The following is a 16,180-nucleotide window of genomic DNA, read 5'->3' on the forward strand; positions in this document are numbered from 1 at the left end:
GGGATCTAGATACTGTTTGCCCAACTGTCTCCAACAGGATATGATACCCTTCTGGGAACGGGTCAGCTGGGGAAATAAGGACGCGCTGCAGGGGCTTGCTCACTTCAAGAGGCCTTTAATAGCATGGAGTGTTAATCAATTGCTACCTCCAGACAGGACTTTCTCCCATCGTAATTAAGAGAGAGGCTGCAATTTCCACATCTCTGTATGAAGATACACTTCTCCAGGTGCGATGTTATATGGATTGTCTACCAGACAGGGGTTTAAAAATTCAAATCAGGACAGTGGAAAGATAACATAAAAGTATTAAGCTGTCCTCGTGCAATGTAACAGGAAGTGGTGGCCACTGTGGCACACTGGTGACCCATACATGCCCCACTGATGGCAGCAATCCTGCTGACTGTTGTCATGTAGGAGAATAGGGCAAGGATGCAACAGCGTCCAGTTTGTTTGTTTTTTTAAAGAGAAGCCAGAAATCTCAATTTTGATTTATCACCTTCCCAATGCTGGCAGATAATCCAAATTCATTGAAAACCTGGTGTATGCTCCATCACACCGCACATCAGCTGGCCCATTCTGCCAAGCCTGTATGATCCACAAAGGCAAGGCCCATGTTTGTTATCTCTGAGCCTCCAGCATGAGACACATGCTGATGTGTCTCCAGCATCATGCCGGACACAGAGTTGGTGGTCAGTAAATATCTGTTGAGTGAACAAATGAACAATCCAATTCTTATTCCCCAGGTAGGACATTCCCAGGAACCAGGCCAACTGAAAACCAATATCACGACTGTAAATTCCGTTATGCTATTGAAATGCTACAATTGCGTGTAATGATCTGAAGCGGGGGTTGGGTGGGGTGGGTGTTTTCCGCAGACAGATTGATGGTGGAATACTAAGTCACTCTGGTCCTCCTTTCTGGGGACCTCCTCTATGTGAACTCTTCCCTTCAGGTTCTCAGGGAGAGGCTCTGTCCCCACCAGCCGGACATGGTAAAATTAGGGTTTAAACATCAAGACTAGGCAGATAACCTTTGTGACACTGGTGTTTAATAATCAACTGTCAGCACCCTACACCAGCCCTGGGGAGCGGATGATATCAGGGGAAATCAATCCAAGGGAAGTCTTCTCCTTGAGGAGTCAATTATTTAACAAACACTGTTATGGATTGAATTGTGTTCCCTCAAACTCATATGCTGGAGTCCTAACCCCCAGTACCCCAGAAGGCGACCTTGTTTGGAGAGAGGGTCTCTACAGAGGTAATCAAGTTAGAATGAGGGCATTAGGGTGGGCCCTAATCCAGCAGGACGGGCGTCCTTGTCAAAAGGGGAAATTTGGACACAGAGACACACACGGAGGGAAGATGACGTGAAGACACAGGGAGAAGATGGCCATCCACAACCAAGGAGGGCGCCCTTCAACAGATCCTTGCCTCATGGCTCCCAGAAGGAACCAACCCTGCCAATACCTTGGTTTTGGACTTTCAGCTTCCAGAACTGTGAAACAATCCATTTCTGCTGTTTAAGCCACCCAGTTTGTGGTGCTTTGTTATGGCAGCTCTAGCAAATGGATATACACTATTATTATTCATTTTATAAACCTCGCTATACGCCAGGCATTGTTTTAAGCAGTCCAGAAGTATTAACTTATTTACTCTTTATAACAACTCTATGCGAGAAGCACTATTATTATATCCTCTGTGATTATAATTCAACACGAGGAACTAAGGGACAGAGAAGGTAAGTGACTTGCCCGAGGACACACAGCAAGTAAAGGGCAGGGTAGTAATCTGAATCCACCTGCCTAGTTCCAGTCTGTGCCCTTAAGAACCATGGAAGAACAATTTAACTGGTGAAATACCCCCAAAGTAAAAAGTGCTTACACACTTCTGGTTGTTTTCTGTTCTTTGACAATGGTATCTGGCTTGCGTTGGGTATTAGCCAGCTGTTGACCATTCACCACAGCAGATGTTATCTCAGCAAGATAAAGCTTTTGCCAGATAGGAACGTTGGAGTTCAGAATTGATATCACTTCCTTTGTGCAACACAAGTGCTCTTGAAAAAACATTTAGATTTTCAGAGATATGTTGTATTCATTTTGGATGGTTTTACAATTGTTCCTTATTTTTCTAACCCCCCTTTAGCCTCAAGTAATCATTTGTTAACAACTGCTTCATTTATTTGGGAAGGGCTGTTTAAAAAAAAACCTCTATCCTTATAAACTATACAATCATCTCTACTTTTTATCTGTTTCGCAAATTTAGTATTTCTTTAGAAGGCATTGGACCGTGTTTGTGTTTGCAATGCATCCTTTTCTCAAGGAATTCTTAGAGTTCCTGACCTGGGCGATGATGTCAGCAGAGAGTGGTCATCATTCTCCCTGTGTTGGGGGGTCCTCAATTCTGAACCCCTTGCCTCTCCAGATCTACGCTGCTCCCTTCTCTACCCTGCGCTGTATCCTGGGTGGCTGACCACGATGGGCCTGTCAACTGCCTTCCTAGCCGTCTGGCTCCTGGCTGGATTGGGCCAATGGGGAACACGGCAGGAGATCCAAGGGAGGAAGGAGAGCGAGCTCAGGCTATTTACTCCCCTGGTTCCTTCCTTTGGGTCTTGCCATGGGCTGGCTGCCTTCCTGGAGTCAGGGGCCACAGCTCCTCTCAGGCAGTCCTTACCCCACAGCTCTTCGGGTCTCTGGGTTCCTTTTTTTTGCCCCTGGGGACAGGTGTGGTAAGAGTGGTAACAGCTACTGTCACTAGCCTCCTAATACTGGGCCATCCTTGCTTCTCCCGTTTGTTCCTCCACGCCCTTCTCACAAACCTGTGAAGACTCCTTCTGTTTAACTCCCCTCAACTTGCCCATCTGTCCCCTGCCAGGATCCTACTGACAGACTCCTCTCCTCCTTCACCCTAGAACTCAGTTGGGTGGTAGATCACTCAGACTTCATTTTCTAAAGGATCCTTTCCTTATTTCTATTCTTGCAACCACTGAGGCCCTCAGACCTTTTCTGAACTGGGCTAATTGTCTCTCCTAGGAACCTTGGATCCTAACTTCCTGTCTTCGACCCATAGCACACACAACAGCAGGTTAATAATCTTCCTGAAGGCTTCCTGAAAGCTATGGCTTTCCTATGTACAGAACCCAGGGCTGGCTACCACACCAGTAAAACAGGCTAATTTTCAACCAGAGGGTTTGGCTCTTATGATACCATCATTCCAGAACTTTATTCTACTCAATGGCCAACTCAACTTCAGATTCAACTGCATTCCCTAAGACCCAGTGTCAGTGAGTTTCTCATGCTCTTCCCTAATCCTCACAACAATCCTGCACACTGGAATTATTGCTCACATTCTAGTCATGATAAAATTCAGGCTCACAGACACGATCTATCTTGTCCGAGATCACAGATAGAGTACACGATAGACCTTGCACTTGAACTTGGGAATCCATACGCCAAAGCTCAGGTTCTTACTGCTCCAGTATGGTGTCTGCTTATCCCATGATACCTTTGTGGGGGTTATATAACCCCCTCAGTACTCTCTTCAACAAAACAAAGTCTTCTCCAAAAAAGTAACTTGTTGGCATGTCAATACATGACAGAGACCAAAGAAGGGGTCAGAGGGCAGGAAGAAGGTGATGAAATGAGGGAGGGTGGCCATTGGCACCATTGTATGTGGTATGCATAATGCTCCCCAGCCTCGAGGATGAGCCAGGCTGGGTTCTGTGCCTAGGAAAGCCATAGCTTTCAGGAGCTCTGGGAATTCTGACCCAAGTGAGGAGCACGGGATTTTATGACACACAGAACTGACTGGTGCTCAGGGCCTCTGGCACTCTGGGACCAACTCAGTCTCCCCTGGCTTTGGATGCAGGGACCTGGCAGCTCCTGGGGCCAACATGGGCCTGGGAGACACTGACAGGGAATAACCAGAGGTATACAGATGCCCAAGAATATGCACATTAGGTGGTGGTGCCCTCATGGCTCTGGGGACTGTGTGAGAGTGAGGGATCTGGGGTCAGCTCCTTTCTTGCTCTGTAGCTCAGAAAAATGGGCTGCAATCACACGGTAAGTGTGTGATGGGAGAGACAAGGCTCTGAAGGAACAGGGCCAAGGTGCATGGACAGCATACATCAGGGAGATGTTAGCTGGGCTGGGAGGCCGGCAGGGCTTCTGCAGCTCTGGGGGGCGAGGAGGCCAGCCTGGGTGAAGGGGGAGTGGGCAGAAGGGCTGGTGTGGAGGGAGAGGTCTTTCCAGGAGGAAGGGACAGCACATGCAGAGTTGGCAGGCGCAGGCCCTTAGAGAGAATGGAAGGAACTGAACGTGACGGGAACATGGAGAGTGGTGCAGCGTGGATGAGACGGGTCTGTGAGCAAGGCCGAGGCCAGGCCACATGGGAGCCTACAGGCCTCGCTGAAGGGTTTACTTTCGCATCTGAAGAGCAATGGGATCTGCGTCTTAAGCAGAGAGTGATGCAGAGGGTGGATGGGGGAGAACGGAAGAGGTTGGAGTGGATACAGAGGGCTGCCTCAGCACGTCAGGAGACAAATGACAGATAGAGTCCTTGAAATTAGGTTGGGTACATGCAGAGGGCAGGAAAGGCTGGCTAGGAGACCCACCCCACAGAGGCCAAGGTGGGAATGACTGAGGTGCTTCCCTTCCCTTCACCCAGAGGCACGCACCGTCTCATGATCAGCCCGGGTTTCCTGAGCCCAGAGGGCTCTGCTTGTGCCACTGTGTCCCGTTCCGTTCACAAGGAGCCCTCCTTGCCCTCCCTTATTGGCTCCGAGGGCCAGACCCCACCTGTTGCATTCTGCCACGTCTGTACTACCACCTCTCTCCCTCATCTCCAAAATTACCCCTTCTCTCAAATTCCGGCTGTGTGGCATACTAACGCTCAGCTAGACTTGAGAAGAAAGGATTCTGATGAAACTAAAATGCACACTGAGGAGTTGCTGACTGAGCACTCCCCTTTTTGCCATCTGAGACATGTGCTTCTTATTAATAAAAACAATCTACATATGTTCACACAGCATTTTCATACAATCCTGTGTAACCCTCAGAATCACAGTTCTGGTATTCCTCCAATTTACGACAAACGTGTAACTTTCAAGAGGTTGAGTGACCTGCTGGCTGATGTCATAAAGTCAACAATGACAAAAGCCACAACGACCACTGCTGGTGATGACAGCCTGACCATCATCGTGACACGATGTCGGCTGTGTCCCAGGTACCACACTCCGTAGTGCACTCAGCACATTAACATGGATCTCCGTTCCACGCTGAGGGAGGTCTCAGTATTCCTATTTTGCAGATGAGACAACCATGCAGAAGACCATCCACCTAACACAAGAAAAAAGGAGGACTAGCACCCAGACCTCCCGTTTCCAGGGCCTGACCCTATCAGTTCTTACACGCTGTCCTAGGACCTCTTCTCCAGATGATGTGATTAGGAACTTACTAACGAGCTCACACTTTTGCCCCCACCTCAATGGTGACATTTGAACCACAGATTAGGAATGGAACGCACTGTCAGAAACATCCAGTACCTTTCATAATCCAACAATTAACTGCATGACTTGAAGACGCTAGTGAACATCAGCCACAGGGTTTCACCTATAAAACTGGACTAATAACATCCACCTCACAGGTTGGGTGTGACAGTTTGGGGAGATCATGCAGGTGAAATGCTTAGCACAGTGGCTGGTGGAGAGTGGGGATCCAGCAAACGGAAGAGAAAGAAAAACTGAGTAAGAGTTTCTCTTAGGGTCAATTTCAGGCATGAGGATTAAGTTAAGAATTTCACATCCCAAAGGGGAGAACATTTTTGCTTAGATCAGGTCATGCTAGGGACCTCCTGCCAACGCCCTGTCCCTCTGACCTTAGGACCCCGTCACTCCTTCACTTGAGTGAGGTCTGACTGCTACTCTCTCTCGTTTGCAGACTCTCAGGGTTGGGAGGAGCCTCAGTGACAGCTCAGCCCGAGTCTGAGCTTCAGTCTCCCCACTGTGTCTCCAGGCAGTTCTTTGGAGAAGCACTTCCTCTTACGGGAACTCAGGGGCCCCCAAGGCTGCCCAAGTCATTCCACTCTGTTTATTTTCCACTGCTCCTGGAAAGCAAACACACTCTCCTTACTTAGGAAAAGTATATGAAGCTGGAATGGCATTTTTGTCAGTCCGCATCTTGTGCAGTAATCAACTCCATTTGTCATTTCTTTAAAAAAAAAAAAAGTGAAATCTCCGTTTCCTTCTTTCAGGAATACTCAGTGTTTCTATCAGGACAAGAGTTCCTTGGGATCCCAGAGAGGGAAAAGGGCAGAGCCAACTGCTTGTTACCTTATTTCTTAGTTCCTTGAAAAATAGATGAGCCATCTTTCTCTTCTGTCATTTAGTGAGAAAGGACTCCTATCAAGACATTTTTTCCCCAGAGACAGTGAGGCGTGACAGGCACTTCACATCTTTACTTGTCTGAAAGCACACAGATGTAAACATGTGGCCCGCCAGGTGACTGGGTCTACGGAATTTTGCTCTTTTCTTGAGCCTGGTGTGAAGCCAGAGGACTGTTGCAGACTATCAAAATCAAAAGGCAAAATTCTTTGGCTGCAAGAGGGAGAGGAGTCTAGCCACACTTGCTTGCTTCGCTTCGCTATGTAATACACAAAGGAAGACAGCAGAGAGATGAGTCATACAAATACATAGTAAATAAATATATTTCATTTCCGTCTCAGTGGCTTTCGCTTTGTTTTCCTCCCCTCCATGCTAACAGCCTTGAAATGGAGGCACAGTGAGGACACAGTGGGTTTGGGCTGGACACAACCTCAGAAGGTACTGATTTTTCTGGCCTTGCTGCTCACCTCTGGTTTTTTCAGAAGAAACTTGCAGATGCTTAGATTAGAAGGGTCTCTAATTCAACCCTTCTCATTTTACAGATGAACAATCTGGGATCCAGACAGAGACGGATGACAAAGTCATAGACCTGGAGAAGTGAATGTTCGTAGGGGTCCTCCAGTTCCACAACCTCATCTGCTGCTGGGATGACCCAGACAAACTAATGACCAGGAAGCATGAAGCGGGACTTGAACCCAGACCTCCCCTCCACGTGGCACCGAGACCACGTGCCCCAGCAGGTGCCCATGGTCAAACAGACTATATTGAAGAGAAGTGGACTGGACCGCCTTGTATTTCTGATTGCATGTCTCAGCAGCTGAGGCTCAGCCCAGCAGCAAAATATCTGGTCTTGGCTCTGCAAAGCAGTGTTGCCTCTGGCACGTCAGAGACCCTGACAGAAGGACTTGCCCTTTTCTCTCTAGTTCCAGGGATGGCTAAAAAGCCTGTAGGTGTGTGGAGAAATCAGCTTCAGGCCAACGCGGCTGCAGGAGCACAGAAGCAGGATATTTCACAATCTCCAGATCCAAAGGTGGCTTCTGATGATTTGTTTATCAAACTGCTCGCTCCCATCCCACTGCCTGCCCACACCCACCCACCCGGCAGCCAAGGGCCAGCCTCCCTGCTCCTCCTGGCTTCAGGACAAGCAGGGCCTTCTGTGGCTTTCCAGCTGTGTGCAGGGGAGCTCCCCTCGGAGCCCCCACAGTCAGACAATGGCCACACAACTGCTTCCTAGGCCTTCCAAGGCATTGCTAGAAGGAGACAAGCAGCCTCCCCTGCAGAGGCAAGTGGCGCTGCTGATAAAACTAGCAAAATTAGGAAAAGCTGGACCCATATCCCTCTGCTCGGGAGCACAGAAAAGACCAAGAAGGAGTCTGGGGGCCATGTGTCCACCCAGATGCCAGGCTTCCTTCCTCCTTCCAGGCAGCCCCAGCGCAGGCTCCTGTACCTCCCGCCCCCACCCTGTTCCCATAGCAAAGGAGAGAAGGACCCACTTACTGCTCGTGTTCATGATGATGCCTTTGCGCTGGGTCTTTCATTCAAAACAGAGGCCCCGGTGGCTTTTTAAATCTTCCGATCTTCCGACCTCACTCATCACCTGGGGGTGAAAAGGCCATCCAGTGCCAGTTCTGTATCCTCAGGTGCTCTCTCTCCCTCTGCTGTCCCCTGTCAGTCTGGGCTGTAGCCGCTGGCCTTGAAGGCGACCGGACTAACAGGCGCAGGTGAGAGCAGGAAGGAGGCGGAGGCAGAGAGGACACGGGCGCCCCGCTCCTCCTGGCCCTCGGACCCGAATCCCGGGCAGAAGCGGGGCTGGCAGCGCCTGCTCGCGCGCAGCCCGGACTATTGCAGCCCCGCGGCCCGGGCACCCGAAGGGGGTGTGGACCACAGGGAGGCAGGGCGGGGGCCGCGCGGGGCGCCGGGCTCTGCGGGGCAGCGCGTCCCCGCCCGGCCTCCGCCAGCAGCGACCCGCCCCGGGACCCACCTCTCGGCCAGCGTCGGGAGCCAGAGGCTCCTGCCCGGGCCCCTGCGACCGGTTCATGAATCCTGGTCCTCGTCTGGGGTCTCGAATTCCGAGGCGAGCAAAGCGAAATAGGAGAGCTCGCCATCCATGACGCGGGCTCGCGGGGCGGCAGCGCGGGGGGCGCGGCTGCTCGCTGCTGCCACCTGCTGGGCGTGCCGGCGCGTGTCCAGGCCCCGCCCCGCCTGGGCTTCTCCCTGGGTCTTGGGGAGTGATGAGGGGCTGGAGGGGATCCTTGTGTCCTGGGGCCGAGAGGGTGCTTGAGCGCCTGTTTCCCCTCCCTCAGTACTGGGGTCTAAGGGCTAGACAAGGACGGGAAATAAAGTCATATTGGGAGGGGCTGTGAAGAAAGGATTGGCTTTGCAGAAGACAGTGTTCCCTTGCAACTCTGCTTCTAACAAGCTCCGTGTGGTCTAGTCTTGACAGGTCGCTGCTGTCTCTGCCTCAACTTCCTCATGTGTAGGAGGTGGTGGCTGGACAAGTGGATGAGACGTTGGGGGATTCTCTCAGCCTCCTAACTTATGTCCGTATTTCCCCCTTTATGCCCCTTATCACCGATTTGTTTGTTAGAATTGTTTATCATCTCTCTTCCCTACTAGACTGTTCGCTCCATGAAAGCGTGGGTCTTGTCAGCGGGGTTCACCACCGGACCCCAATGCCTAGAACAGTGCCTGGCTGTTCTATATACGTAGTAGATGTCAATAAATATTTGTGGATAGAATGCCCTAGGTCTTTCTGGATGTAAGACTGTGCAGCCGTTAGAGTAGATCTAGGAACCCCCACCTTGAAACACTTCCCCGTCTGAGGCAAACAGCAGGTATGTGGCCTCACAGGCAACCTCACTGGTCCGTCTAGTTTCTGGATGGCCAACTAACTCTTGGCCAAAAGTATTTTTTGTTGTTGCTGTAGTTAGTTCCTGCAGGTGTGTATTATAGAAACCTATATCCTGATGTTTTGGGTCATGATTAATTCAGTGGGGTGGGGTTCTTTACATTTCCCTGACTGCTTACCCTGTCACCTTCTGAACCTAATGCAGGATCACATAAGCATGACTTTTTTTAAAGATCAGCACCTGAGCTAACAACTGTTGCCAATCTTCTTCCTTTTTTTCTTTTCTGCTTTTTCTCCCCAAATCCCCTTAGTACATAGTTGTATATCTTAGTTGTGGGTCCTTCTAGTTGTGGCATGTGGGACGCCACCTTGACATGGCCTAATGAGCAGTGCCATGTCCACGCCCAGGATCAGAACCGGCAAAACCCTGGGCCTCTGAAGTGGAGCAGGCAAACTTAACCACTCGGCCATGGGGCCAGCCCCAAAGCATGACTTTTGTGTCTGCCTTACACAGGGTAAAAATTATTGGTATGGCTCATGACCCCAAGATATGATGGCGATGAAAGAATCTTTGGATAAGTTGGAGGGCCGATGAATATGAAACACATTTTGAAAGCTTATTGGGATTTGTTTCCAGTGGGGGGGAATAACCCTGACCTCCTCAGAGTGGCTCTCAAAGTTTTGTTGGTAGAACAATCACCTGGAATATCTTCAAAAATGCAGATCCCCAGTCTTCTGCGTCCTTGCTCCGCATTTTAAACCAGCATCCCGGGTGATTCACAGACCACTCTTTGCTACCGCAAAGCCCAGAGGCCTGGAATAACTTTGAAAACATAGTAAGTGATTAAGAAATATTTAAATTATTCCAAAAGATCTCTTTAGAGACCTCCTACATTTTCGGGTGGGATTCCTTATTCAATTTCCAAGTTGCATGTCACTTGCTAGCTTCTCATGTGTGGAAAAAGATATTTTTTTTTCTGGTAGAAAGTTAGGTAAACTAAATATGTAAAATTAACAGTACTGTTCAGTGAACATATTTAGTTGTCACTCAAAGCCTCGATGTTCAGGAATTTTCAGATTACAGGGCATAGTCAAATAAAAGCACAGTATTCATTCCTTAATTCTTTCACTCAGCAATCGTTTCTGGAGTATCTACTTTGTGCTAGGCCCCATGCTGGCAGCCGCGGATAGAGTGGTGAAAAGGACAGACAAGGACCATGACCTCCTGAAGCATAGATCCTATTTGGGGAGAAGGTAGACAATAATTAACTAAGCAAAGCATGAATTAGGTAATCCCAGTGGTGGCTTGGTTAAGAGCCCAAGAACTGTTTCCAGCCTGGCTGATTTTCAATACCAGCTCCATCACTTACTAGCTGCGTGACCCTGGGCAAAGTCCTCAGCCTCTAAGGGCCTCAAATTCTTCATCTGTAAAATGGATGTAGTAGGATACCTACCTCATGGATTGGTGTGTGTATTAAAATACTCACTGTAATGCATGGTGAATGAAGACTTGATGTATGCTAATTATTAGCATCGCTTATACCTACCCTCAGAGACAGTCCTGGCGTTTCCTACTTATGCAGACCTGTTGGGCTTTTCCATAGAATGGGAGCCATGAAAATATGCCTCAGAGTTTTCCAACTACAGGGAGCTTAATTGACCTGTTCTACTTGTCTAGGGTTCTTTTTAATAGTACCTCCCGCTGGATGCTGATGAATTCAGCCCTTTGAAGAGACCATGAAGACTTGGACTACTCTAAAAGCCCTAAGTAGCTTCTGTTGGGGAAAAATCTTCTTCTCCCTGCATAGTTATAAGGATAGGAAGAAAGGGTTAAAAGAAGCTAAAAAAGCTACCCCCGTGAGGATGTCCACAACAATCGGAGGCAGACGGGAAAGACGCAGGAGGAAGCTGGGGGTGGGATTCTCGAAGGAATCACCTGTGAAAGTCATCAGGAGAGCAGAATCCTGGCTCTGTCCTTGCAAGAGAATGGAGCTGAGAACCACGGAGCAGAGGGTCCCTTTGTTTGGAAGTTTGTTTTGAACTTTAAGACTCTAGAATGGAGATAAACAAGTCTCACTCGGAAACAGGCAAATGCTCCTGGGTGTTGGAAAACCAGGTGGCAAAACCATTGGGAGGCGAATTCCCCACCTCCTTCAACAGGAAAGAGGAAACCTTTGGGATCCAGCTTCACCCAGGCTGCTATGCCCGACTGCCCCCATTATGCTTCTCTTCTCCTCAAAGAGCCCCCATGTTTCCTGACTTCCTGTCTGTAACTGGGGTCATCTCTTTCTGTCCCCTGGCCCCATCCTACTTCTGTCCTCCACATCAGCCTGCCCCCTCCTCACCTCACTTGGGTGCTGCTCCTGTCCGTTCGTGAATACACTCTCATTTATCCTCATCTTGAATACAAAATCCTTCTTGCCCGTGAGGCGTGGGAATGGTGGGAAGAGGTGCTTGTGGTCCGATAGTTTCTACTTGCCATCCCCACTCTATTTCAGTATCCCACCAAGAGTGAGTACTTTTATTTTTAGTTTTTAAAAATAATATGGGACAGGTGTACATGTGTTTCCAAGGAAAGATTTCATGGTACGTGATTAAATAAGAAAAGAAAATTGCAGAAAAGTAAGTATGTTCTTCTTTAGGATAATGTATATTTATGGGCATAAGTATTTATGAACATAATACATATAATACATAATATATAGAACATAAAGAATACACATATCATATAAAATAGTTAAATTATTTTTCTGCAAATGGGATCCCATATAGGTACTATGTACATACACCTACAATACACAGAAAATGACCTGGAAGGACACAATCCTAATTACCTTGAATCAAGATAAACTTTTGGATCATGTAGGTTTAACAAAATTGCTTGAACAAGTACAAGATGTGAGAAATTTTGGCAGACACTTATTTGAAGAAGAATTAAGGTTTTTTAGTTCATTCTTCATTCACTCATTTATTCAACAGCTTCTAATTGAGTGTTTATTCCATGTCCAGCACTGTGCCTGGCAGAAACATAGAAGAGAAGATACATAAATAAACACACAGACTTATGATTACCATCTGTAAAACTGGTGATGAGAAGGCAGAATAGCATTAAAAGAGGGATGTCTCCCACAACAGGTGACATTTGAACTGAGGCTGAATAAGAAGGTGCAGCCATTCTGAGTTGATGTAGGGTCGGGGTGGGGAAGGAGAGGGCACAGAGTTAAGTGACAAAAGAGAGATTCACAGGTCCTAGCAGAGGCAACACCGGCTGCCGGTGATGGATCTATTGGCTTCTTTGTACGAGAGCTGAGTAGGGTGCAGATGGTCAAGACCATGTCCAGGATTAATGGGCCTGGGATGGAAGTGGCTCTGCTGGGCTGGGAGGTCAGAGATCCTGCTCACAGTCCTGGTGCAGAAGGATGTGAAACCCAGGGGCAGTGGGATAAAATACTCTGGATTAGAGTCCTGGCTCTACTCTGTGTGCCCTCAGGCAGGCGACTTAATCTCTCTAAGCCTTAGGTTCCTCACATGTAAAGCAGGGATCATAGCAACACCTACCTCTGGGAGTGTCAACAGCAAGGACAGATGTCCTGGCTCAGCACGGCATCAGGCATCTGGTCAGTGCTCAGGATGCTTTGGCTGTTGTTCAACTTGGAACAACCTGGCTGACCTGCAAGGTGACCCTCTCTGGGCCTGAGTTTCCACGTTATAAATGGAGGATTTGACCAGATGAGTCTTGAGGTTCCTTTCACTCTAATGTTCTTGGCTCTCGACATTTAAGTGTCCTGTGGTTGGAGTTTGGCAGAATGTCTGACCACGGTCTAGGCTGGTGCAGGGCACTTTGATCCCCAGGGGCACCCCTCGTTTGTGCTGAGACCCTGGCCCTGAGCAGAGTGGATGTCCCACCAGGACACAGTGCTGTGCATGGTGCTCCCTAACTCCACATCTGTGCCCCTCTTCTCCCTGGAAAGCCCTGAAACCTAGATGGTATTGGCAGGACATGGGCCTGTTTTTCTGGCTGTAACAGCTTTGTGATGGGGCCACATTTTTCCTCTTGTTCCTCACATTGTTTTTTGGAGAAATGTTTAAAAAAAATCAAAGTGGTTTTGAAGTCTTTGGGAAGCTTCTGGGGGGAACAAAGGAATGGTTTTGAGATCAGAGTATGGCGGCTGCCGCCCTGGATGTGGGGGAGCTCCGGGCAGATGGTCCCACTGTGGGGTTCTGCTAGGGCCTCACACTCACATCCCACCACAGCCTCAGCCTCCTTCCTGATGGTCACCCTGCCAGCAGAAGAGAGGAGCTGGGGTGGAGCCAGCTCCAGATGGGAATCTGGAAGATCTGACAGCTGGACTCAACCTTGCCATTCCCTTGGCCAACCTTCTCCAGGCTCAGTATTGGCATACCCAATCTAAGAGGGACCTCGGCGAGCCTTCCGTCCTGCTCTTCCATTTTACAGATGAAGAGACTGAGTAGCACTCATTATTCACCAATAATTTCTCCTCTGCCTACAGTTCTGCTGGTAGCGCCCTCCTCTGCTGTGCTTCCCTCAAATAAAGCCAATCATCTTCCTCCAGAATCCCTCAGGTCCTATCTTCTCCTGGAAGCCATCCTCTGAGCTCCTCCAGCACTGACTGCCCAGGACAGTCATTAGGGGACCCACCTTGTCTCATGCTCCCTCTCCCCACACAGAGGGATCCCCTGGCCCTCCAGTGAGCTTGTCCATCTTGGGAACTTTGGACACACTGTTCCCTATGCCTGTTTGTTCTTCTCCTGTTTCTTTGCAAAGCTGAATCTCCTCACCCTCCAGGTCTTAGCTTAATCGCCGCCTCCCTAGAGAGGCCTTCCATGACCAGTCTAGCTAAAGTATCCCAGAGAGTGTCTTTAATTAATGGGTGGAATAAAAGCCTCTCAGGCAACATGGACTTATTCATCTCTTCTTAGAATTCAGTTAAATCAACTCCCATGCCCTCTTCCTCTGAATTTGGCTCTCTTCCCTCTATATTCACTTGGCTCTTTAAGACCTAAATTCTCTCTCTGAATACGGTCTTCCACTAAATCCTTTAGAATCTGCTGAGGATGCATGTCCCTCCTGGTTATTAAGGATTACAAATGGGTCTTCACGGCCACACAGCTGGGTAGTCCAATGTTGGCCTGTGTGAGAGAAAAGGATGGAGAATCAGAAGACCTGGGTTCTGCGTTTGCCCTTACTTCCTAGCTGTGTGACCTTGAGCAACCTATTCATTCTTCTTGTCTCAATCTGCTTAGCTGTAATGAAAAACAGTGTCCATTAAACATTATTATAATATACATTATAATTATCTCTGTCCTGTGGATATCTCAGGGTTGTTCCAGGAATGAAATGAGAAACTGTGTGCTTCATAAACTAAAGTTGATGCAAAGTAGGTGGTGATTATTTTTCCCTCATCTTGTTATAAATTAGCGATTCAAGCTCAGGCATTTACACGGAATTTGCAGAAGGTGACATCCTATCCCCCGATGTCCAGGAAGGCCATGGAAAAGGGCAAGCAGAAGTTGGCGGCATGTGTGCATTAGTCATTTCCCCAGGAACAACACTGAAGTGCTTTCCACTGCTTGGGGAGATACATTGCAACCCACAGGCCTCCTGCAAATGCCTTGTAACCTCTGAAAGGGAATTAAACCCCCGCTTGTGAGAGAACCCCACAGGCCCACTACCCACAATCCTAGAATTTTAGGTTGCCGTCACTGTGAGAATTCTTAGAGTTCGGCAAAAGTAAGTTCTTCCTTGTACGGAGTCCCAAAGGCGCTGGGAACGGCTGATGTCATGCAGCGAGTTAATGGTGAGGGCTGTCGTGGTAAGGAAAGGTCTCTGCAGTATAGACAACCATTAGTGCTTAGAAATTTCCACCACTGATTCCGCTTCCATTTGGGAATCGCGTCTAGGAGTAAAGTCCTCCTCTGCCATGGAGGAAGATGCACAAGGGGGACAGACAGTAAACTTCATGGCGGCATTATTTTATTTGTAATACAAAGAGAATTGGAAACAGTTTAAATCACAATTCATAGGGAGATAAACTGTGACATATCATACCAAGGAATATTACATGGCAATTAGCACAGTGAGTGGGTGTGTACGCGATAACCTGGAGAGTTACTCAAGACCTGTCGTCTGGTGGGGGCGAGGACAAGTTGCAGAGCCACTACATACAATATGCCACAAGGTATTAAAACAAACCCATGAAAATCACTCTTACTTTCCTAGGAGTACACACACATTCATTTCAGAGCATAACAAAAGGTCCGGAAGGCTTTCCACTTAGCTGTTGAAAGAGCTGGGGCACTGAAAAGACGGACAGGATTGGAGAAGAGGAGTCTAAGGGACATTAACCTAAGGGACGGTGTTTTATTTCGTTTCTTTCTTTTTTAAAAAATAAGGACAATGTATTCATGAGTCCTTGTGTGATTAAAAATTAATAATAATGAGAAAAAATTGGCCTTAGACTCTCTTGAGCCCTTCCTCTGGGCTGGCAGGACTGCTTCATGACTAACCAACCTTGCATGCGTCACGGTGACTAAAGGGAAGGCAGGGGTCCACTTTCCATCTCCAGACTGTCCAGTCAGTCTGCTACAAGGGGCTCCCTTGACCTTTGGAGGCCTGTCCCATGCCCGGTCCTGAGTGTGAGCACAGTGTGCCCAGAGTCCAGGGCAGCAAGGTCCTCCTGTAACTGACCTGGTGACTCAACGTGATGGAAAGGTCAGCACAGCACAGTTGACACAGAACCACGGAAACGGTGGGCCTGGAGGCTCCTGTTCGAATCTCAGTCCTGCTTCTACCTTCCAGGGGGACCTTGGGCAAGTGCCCACTGCCCCAGCATGCTACCTGTCCATGACCCTGACCTCCTCTCCTAGCACCTCCCCCTTGCTCACTCTGTTCCAGCCACACTGGCTTCCATTCCGTTCACTCTGCCTCCCATGCTT

At 48.6% G+C, this 16,180-nt stretch overlaps 1 protein-coding gene across 5 annotated transcripts in view; it reads right to left on the bottom strand.

The window, feature by feature from the left end:
- The window catches only part of ABLIM3 (actin binding LIM protein family member 3), a 148,358-nt gene that overhangs the window by 100,993 nt on the left and 31,185 nt on the right, over positions 1-16,180 (bottom strand). For 3 of the 5 annotated variants that reach the window (XM_005599308.4, XM_070233035.1, XM_070233034.1), the window contains exons 1-2: positions 8,357-8,530; positions 7,873-7,972 (exon numbers count right to left, since the gene is read on the bottom strand). In XM_005599308.4, coding sequence (XP_005599365.1) covers positions 7,873-7,885 — 13 coding nt within the window. In that variant the 5' untranslated portion in view covers positions 7,886-7,972; positions 8,357-8,530. Of the gene's footprint in view, positions 1-7,872; positions 8,310-8,356; positions 8,531-16,180 lie in introns of those variants that run through there. The other 2 variants (XM_070233036.1, XM_023617463.2) reach the window with 2 other exon arrangements.

The sequence above is a fragment of the Equus caballus genome, chromosome 14 (genome assembly GCF_041296265.1).
Source record: "Equus caballus isolate H_3958 breed thoroughbred chromosome 14, TB-T2T, whole genome shotgun sequence".
NCBI classification, from domain to species: Eukaryota; Metazoa; Chordata; class Mammalia; order Perissodactyla; family Equidae; genus Equus; species Equus caballus.